At 42.7% G+C, this 8,170-nt stretch overlaps 1 protein-coding gene and 1 long non-coding RNA gene across 5 annotated transcripts in view; one reads left to right on the top strand and one right to left on the bottom strand.

Annotated features, from left to right (window-relative positions):
• Positions 1–8,170, top strand: part of CCPG1 (cell cycle progression 1) — a 61,708-nt gene that overhangs the window by 13,404 nt on the left and 40,134 nt on the right. For all 4 annotated transcript variants that reach the window (XM_019504249.1, XM_019504251.1, XM_019504250.1 and 1 more), the window contains one exon: positions 2,030–2,100. In XM_019504249.1, the coding sequence (XP_019359794.1) occupies positions 2,041–2,100 (60 nt within the window). In that variant the 5' untranslated portion in view covers positions 2,030–2,040. The remainder of the gene's footprint in view (positions 1–2,029; positions 2,101–8,170) is intronic.
• LOC109288629 lies at positions 502–8,124 on the bottom strand. Its single transcript, XR_002095196.1, has 3 exons — positions 8,023–8,124; positions 4,110–6,877; positions 502–811 (listed from the first exon to the last, which is right to left on the bottom strand). It is a non-coding gene; the product is annotated as an uncharacterized LOC109288629 (long non-coding RNA).

The raw sequence follows: 8,170 nt of genomic DNA, 5'->3' as shown, positions 1-8,170 counted from the left end.
CCCCCCCCCCCCCCCCCCCCGGGACAGCCCTGCATATGGCTCTTTCTTCCAACTTACTGTGCTGTTATAGCATGGTGTTTGTTAGTAAATAATTAAGATGTTGAACAGTACTGGACCCAGGACAGACTCCTGGAGAACCTCACTTGATACTGCCTCCCAACTAGACATTTGAGGACTGCTCACTGAATACAGTGACCCAACCAATTATCTATCCACCTTATAAAATAGTATTTTGCCTAGTATGTCTTTCCTTAGCTTGTTAGTGAAAATATTATGGGAGACAATGTCAAAAGTCTTGCTGAAGTCAAGGTATACCAGGTCTGCTCATCTCCCCTCATCCACAGAGCCTCTCACTTTATCATAAAAGGATAAGTTTGGTCAGGCATGACTTGCTGTAAGTGCATTCATGTTGACTGCTCGTGATCACCTTCCAGGTGCTTCATGATAGATTATTTGAGGACCTACTCCAGGTACGGAGGTCAGGCTGACTGATGAGGTACGGAGGTCAGGCTGACTGATGTGTACTTCCCCAGATCCTCCTCCTTTCCCTTCTTAAAGATGGGCACTTTATTTGCCTTTTTCCAGTTGTATGGGACCTCACCCAACCTCCACGAGTTCTCAAAAAGGATAGCTAATGGCTCTGAAATTACCTCGGCCAATTCTGTCAGTACCCTTGGGTCCATCCCATATGGTCTTATCAACTTGAAAACAACTTGCTTCTCTGCCCAGTCTCCAACCTGTTCTGTTATTACTCTAGCCCATTTGTCTCCCATCTCTGCTGCCATCTTCGTTTGTCATCTGGTAGCTGCCCCTGTTTGTGAAAACAAAAAAGCATTAAATAGTTCAGATTTCTCTGCATTGAATGTTACTAGATTTTGTATTCTGTAAGGGGCTTATGGAATCTCTGGTTGTCTTCTTACTTTTGACATACCTATAGAATCTATGTCAATTGCCAGCTGCATCTAAAATTGTGCGTTGGCCTTCCTGATTTTTTTCTTCATGCTTGTGGCATACTCTTTTGCTCTTCCCTGGTACTGTGACCAAGTTTCCATTTTTTTTTTTTTTATAGGATTCTTTTTTTATGTTTCAACTCTTTGAAGAGACCACTGTGTAGCCAGGCTTATCTCCTGTTGTAATTCCCATTGTTCTGTCACATCAGGATAATTAGCTCCTGTGCCTTTAAGAGAGTCTCTTTAAATACAGCCAGCTCTCCTGGACTTCTTTTCTCTTTAGAGTTACCTCCCAAGGGATCCTGCCCACCAGGCCCACCTGAGTTTGGTAAAGTCTGCTTTTCTGAAGTCCAGTGTCCTTAATCTGGTGCTCTCCTTCCTTTTTCCCCTTAGTATCTTAAAATCTATCACTTTGTGGTCACTGTCACCCTTATTACCTTCCACCTTCATATTCTTAGCCAGTTCTTCCCTGTTTGTGAGCAGTAAATCAAAAAGAGCTTCCACCTTCCCTGGCCTCTCTGTCATCTGAATCAGAAAGTTATTCCCAGCACACTCAAGGAACTTGCTGGACTGCTTGCACACTGTGTTTTTCTCCCAGCAGATGTCCTGATAATTAAAGTGCCCCATGAGAACCAAGTCCTGTGATTTGGAAGCTTCTGTCACTTGTTTAAAGAAAGCCTTGTCCACTGTTCACTGGATTAACTATTCTTGCTAAGATTTCAGCAGGATTTTTGAGCATCTTCCCTAGATAAAACAGATGTGTAGCTAAGAAAACCAAATTTATTGCAGAAGGGAAAACGCTGTCCACAGTCTTAATATTAAAAGACCATCATCCTGAATATTTATTTAATTTCTTAAGAATAATTTTTTAGGTATTGAATACTAAAGGGCAATATGAAGTACTAAAGAGCAAATTTGATTTGCTCTTTTTTATTTAAAAAATAGAGCCATGTAAAGTATTGTATAAATATTCTATAACAACAAAGTTTTGAGTTTAATTTGTATACATTTTTATTTGGTTTTAGAAAAGAGCAAACCTATATTTCTTGCGTGCTAACAAAGTTTACTGTTATTTGCAGATACTTTGAAAATGTCTGAAAATTCCAGTGACAGTGATTCATCTTGTGGCTGGACTGTCATAAATCATGAGGTACTGTTTCACAAATAATATTAAAGGATTACTGTTAACTTAAATCATTTTATGTTGCTGTATCTCTCTCTTTCCCTTTTGTTGTTAGTAAATTTCTGATTTGGGTGTATCTTTCGGACAGCAACACAGAAGAGCATAACCCTTTTAAAAAAAGGAAAATGTAATTAAACTACAAAAAAATTGCAGTTGAACTTGGAGGCTGGTTACAGTATCTTGTGTAGATTTTAACACTTTTTTTAAACGATTAGACTACATATAGGTTTCCTTTTAGGATATTGACAGCATTTGGTCTTTTTTTCCTCCATTCTATCTTTCCACAAAACAGACATTGTGTTTTTTGTTCTGTTGTTGCCAGCATCGTCTCTTTCTCTTCACCACTCTCTTCCCCCCATTTTGCCCTCCTTCCTGTCCTCCCAAAAATATTAATGCAGGTGACCAGATGCAGATGTTCTTTCAGGTTATATGCTTTCACCATCATATATTTGAGCATACCTGCTGATCCATTCTCAATCCCGGAGCTTCTCTTTCTCTGTTTCTATGTAGAGTCATGGCAAGAGGTCAGAGATTATTGGTAAAAGCCTCAGATTTCCAAGGGCTTAACCAGCTTTTCCTTTTGCCAGTCAGGCTTCTACACCGTAGCCACTGATGGCATTCAAGGGTGAGTGCTAGTGTAGCAGGGCTCTAAGTGTTTTGTGTGACTCTGATCAGAGTGTGTACAGATGTGTCAATAAAAACTCCACTGGCTTCTGGTACTTTTGCAATACCCCTCCCATTCTTGCCACTTTTGGAAGACACCTTTTGAAAAGCAAAAGGAAAGTAGTATAAAAGGGAATAAGAACTGTGCTACAAGGTCAGTGAGTCCTTCAGAGAATGGGCTGTGAGAAGAGAGTTGCATAGATCAGTGCAACAGCATAAACAGATTAAATGGAATATGTCCCAGGAAAGATTTATCTTAGCCTGCTCCACTCTGTTGTACTAGATAGCAGTCCTGATTAATAAAGTGTACCCGAGCTCAGATTTATTCTAACCACAGTGTTGAAATAGACCAATAAAAATTAAAATAAAAAAATGTATAATTTTAAAATGAAATAAGATATGGATAGAGGAGAAATATATCACACTTTCTTCACATTTATTCATGGCTCAAAATTCTGTTTCTTCCCATCGAGAAACTGGAGAAAATGTACCAGCTGTGGAGCTGCAGTACTTGTACTAGCTCTGTAAAAGCTAATGGGGGACCTTTGTCTTGAATATAAACCTCAAGGAGGCACTTCCATTCTTTTTCATTTCACAAGTTTTTTTCCTCTGTGTTCATTATTGCTTTCAGTACAAGGCTATTTTCCCCACTTAAGACCTTGCATGCCTCTCCCCTGTTTTTTATGAGAGGGACTCTGGCTGATAGGCTTGACATGAAATCAGCATAAGCCTTTGGGCTCCTGTGCAGGCAAGTTTACTTTTCCCTACCTGTGGCACTGATTTGTGTTGAGAAGAAAAGCTATAGAAAGGTAGGAGGAGAAATCTACTCTAGTTAAATTTGGCTATAAAAATCTCCCTCTAGCTTTGGCGTCCCTTGAGAACTGCGGGGAGACCAGTAGTGTTCCACCAAAGTTTCCCTAGTAATTGCCTTGGGTAATAGCAAAAAGGATGTAAGGTTGAAGAATGGAGTGGCGGGCCAAGGTTCCCTAATCTGATATGGTGCAGGAACCCAAACTTTTCTCTTGGGAGGTGATAGATTCTCTTTGCCTCTGGCAGGACCAAAGGAAGATGTGGGTTCTCCAACAAGTGAAAAGTTTTATACATCAAATACCTTTGATTTCAACTCGGAGAGGAAATGTGGGGACAATTGCCAGATTTTTGTTAGCACTGTGGGGTGATTCATGATTTTCTGGTGTAAAGTGCTGAAAGAGCCTTCCTAAAAGCATAGTATATTTCTCAATAGAAACAACACTTTAGAGAAAAAGAAAACAGTAAATAATCTACAAATCTGTCTGTCTTACCTAAATACTTACTTCACTCTGATGGTAAATCTCCAGTGAATTCCTCTGTATCTTTCTGTTTCCCTGAATCACTGCTGCTTGTCTCTTGAAGATGATTCTTGTCCTGTGCTTGGCAGGTCAAACCAGTGCTGAAAGCCAGAGTCCCCAGAGCAGAAGTTCTGGCATTGTGTCTTGTGTCAGGTGCTAAACAGCTGTGTAGAAGTATCTCTTCTTTCCTGCTTGTATGCCAGACAGCCCTCCATTGACTTAACTCACTATATTAATACAGTAAACATCAATATCTAGGTCAATGTACTACATTCCTAAATTACTGTAGGGCAGTTACAAATCCTTCATAATCCCAAACCTAGGACTATTGCATAGGCCAGTTAAGACAAATGTTGATGGCTGCTGTGTGCTTGGGAATGAAGCGTGATCAAGATATCAGGGTTAGGACTGACCGTGCATCAATTTTGTGGGAGTCAAGCTGGATCAAGCAGCTATGCTGGGTTTTCACTAAGGACAAATATTGTTGGAACTCAAGCAAATACAATTACAGAGGTAAAATGGCCCCTAGGGGGACAGGGAGGTGCTAACCTGAGGGGAGAGGATACCTTTTTAAGGGGAAGTGGGGAAGAGTGCCTGACTAACTTCTGTTTCAGTCTAGGCATATAACCAGTAGATGCTCCCACTTACTGATGAAGGAAATGCTTTGTCTGCATTTGAGCTCAAGGTGCTGTAGGTTTACCCTGTCAAGGCAGAGTAGTACGGTATGGAAAAATGTTTAGCTGGACTAAAGACAACATATGAAGAGAAACTTCATAAGCCATAGAAAATTTACACTGCGTAGTGAAAGGTCTGTAGGTTTCAGAGCACTTCAGACTAGCAGATCTGTGATCCTCTGTTTTTGTTGCAATAAGAACTGGAAAGAAAGGGGGAAACACAAAGCTGGGATTAACTAAGTTAAATCAGTGGGAAAGATAAAGGATGGTTTCCAGTGAATTGCATTTTCATTACTGAAGTACTAATAGGAAAGGATGTATTAGCAATTATGAAATACAAAGTTTCAAAGAAGACAGTCATATAAACCGATAGCCCCTTCCTATGAGCAGGAGTCCTGGAACTGTTAAGGAGTGGCAGGAATTTCACCTCCCTTCTAGCCCTTCCCCCATGCACTCTGCTGATCAGTAGAGCAGGTGGAGCGGGGTAGGCACATGGTAGGGTGAGGATTAGAGTAAGAATTCTTGCCCCTGTTGCGAGAGCCCTGGCAAGAGCTGGTGTTCTGACAGTAGCACTGCTGGGGGTGGCAGAGAGGAGAGCTGCCAGCTGATCACTGATAGTTTGCCTCCTTCCCTGGCAGGGGAGAGGTAGGCTGTCAATGACAAGGCTTCTCTGATGGTGGAGAGACTCAATGAACAGCTCTTTATTGTCCCCAAGATGGAGAGCTTACCTTTTAAGGTGACTTTGTACTTCCCCAGGCAGGGGGCTGAAACACCCATGTGCCCCTCTTCTTGCCATGTTTTCCAGTGCTGTAGATTTCCCTGAAAATGGCTGAAATTGAGAGTCTGTCCATAGCCTGTGTTACTTAATGTTACAGCATAGTTAAACTATGCAGTGGGAATGCTGTTCACAGGTTCATTCCCTTTTATTTAAAGGAAAGTAGATTCCTTCTAGGAGTGCTTCTTTGTAAGAAGGCAGTTGCTATTGGCTTGTATCATCATAGTGCTTGTTGACATAAGTGATAACAAAACACATAAGTGGAATGTATTTTCATTCAGGTTTTAATAAATGATTTTTGTTTCTAGTTGTGGCATATTTTTAGAAACTATTGAGATGAAAACATGTCGTCAGTAGAGAGAAAAAAACCACAAAGTGGTTTCACTTAATTGTGAAACTATCCTAAAATGCAAATAACCTAATAACTTTATAACTGAACATTAATTTTTTATTGAAAAATATTTTAGTGTGAACTATTTGGGGTTTCTGATATTCCTGAAGTTTCTGGTTGACATAAGCACCCTCTTTAAAAAATAAAACCTGTTTTCTTAGCTGGTGGAGTGGGGCAGAGGGGAAACTGATCTTTTGCTGTAATCTCACACCTGTTGCTGCAGAAGTGGTGAACTCTGTTTACAGAAACAGTTGGAGTTGGTCTTGATCCAAGGTGAGTTAGTATTTTTCCCTTGGTCACTGTGGTTAAATATTTTTCTAACAAGCTTGCATGTATTTCCACTTGGACTTTTTCAGTAATGTTGCTTTATGAATATTCACTATCCAAACAATATTATTAGTCATTGCAATGTTGGCGACTGTATTGCTAAGGTTCTGTGCTCTGCAGATTCCTGGTTCTGTACATTTTCTGTCTCAGTTTAGTTTTGATGCTGTCCCAGACTTGTTAATTTAGGATAGGCTTTAAAAGCTATACTGCAGTCTAGTACAATTACTTCTATATTATATATTTTCTGTTGTGCTAGTGTCAGGAATGTCTTTTGCTTTCTTTGTGAAAATCAACCAAATTAAGACGAGTTGTAATCTGGGTTAGGGAGGATAGGGTTGCAGTAGTAACTTGTTGGAGGCTGGCAGCTAAATTATCTGAAGATTCTATCTGCCCCAGATATTGCATCCACTTGTAGCTCTTGCACACAAATTGGACTGTCCATAGGCTGAGCAGGATTTTCACTTTCTCCTTTAGATAGCTGTGGCACCAGGTAAGGGAAACTGCTGTGCTCTCAGTGCTGCTCCTGTTGGCACCCAGGCAGCAAGGAGGAGGAAGCAGCCTGAATTTAATTCAGAGTAGTGAGGAACTGCAATTATAAGAGAGGCAGGAATAGATGCAGGAACAAGAAGGCTCAAGAACATTGGAATAGCTGTAATATAGAGAGGAAGGGCAAGGAATGTTGGAGGGGAATATAGGCAGTAATGGATGGAAGCAAGGACCTTAGCCCCCTGTAGCCACCCCTCCCAGTGCCGCCACCTGCCTGTAGAGGTGCAGCATGGCATGGCACTCCCGGCTTGAGCTGGCTCAGCCCTGTGCATGTGCGCAAGTGCATGGACACAGCTGGGCAGCAACTCCCTGCCAGTCAGTGCAACAGGTGCCGGTGGGGAGCAAGATGCAGCCATGGATGGGTTGTGTGTGTGGGGGGGAGCTGCCTCATAGTGATTGAGAGTGGGGGGGTCCTGTTGGGGGAGCGTGTGTCTGTGTGCATGTGTGAGCATCTCTGCATGTGCATCTGTTTGTGTGTGTGTACGTGTATCTGTTCGTTGCAGGGAGAGTGTGTTTGTGTCTGTAACAGGCTGGCCTTTCAGGGCCAGGTCTCAGTGCCGGCCACCCACCTGTTCTAGGCTAAACCCCTACCACACTTGCCTGTCATACCTTGATGAAACTAATAGGAATGTTATTTCTAAAGTGGGAGGCTGCCCACTGTTCAACCTCTTGATAACAAGGGCCTAAGTACATGCTCTGACCTCTCCTTACACATGTCCCATGCCTCGCAGCTGTTTCTAGGTCACATCCAGTATTTCCATATTAGCCCCTATGATTATATGCATTTCCCCAAGTCAGTAGTTCTGCCTTTCACTAGGGCTACTCATCTTTACCACTCTCAACTGGGCCGCTTCACTCGCCTGGCTACTGACTGGGCTGCTAGGGTCTTTCACCCTGTGGGGCTCAGGTGGCTGCTGCATTGCCTGATTCCGCTACACTGGGCTCAGGTGTCCCCCTGTGGGCTTGCCTGGCCCAGGTCTCATCCCTTTTTAGCAGCCACCCATAGGTAGGGGCTGGGTTTTTCAGGCACCCCTCCTCACCTTCTACCAGGGTAGTAACTGGCCTGGCATTTCTGGGGGACTGTTCCACGACAAACAGCCCCACCAGACCACCCTTCCCTCGCAGGGTGCAGTTTTAGGTCTTACCTAGGATCAGGAGCCTCCAAACCATCGCCATCGCTCCTACCTTTATCTCCAAGATGTTCCAGGAGCAGCTCAGCCTGATGTTGCCTCCTGACTTGCTCATCACAGACTGCTGCCTCTCTTTCTGAGGGCCTGGGTTAAAATGGAGGCTGCTCCACCCCCTCAGGTAATGCCAGGGTCCTCCTAGGGTC

The sequence above is a fragment of the Gavialis gangeticus genome, unplaced genomic scaffold (assembly GCF_001723915.1).
Source record: "Gavialis gangeticus isolate Ggan-Ray unplaced genomic scaffold, GavGan_comp1, whole genome shotgun sequence".
Classification (NCBI taxonomy): Eukaryota; Metazoa; Chordata; order Crocodylia; family Gavialidae; genus Gavialis; species Gavialis gangeticus.
Note: the sequence above shows the minus strand (reverse complement) of the source record. Positions and strands in the feature narration are given on the sequence as shown.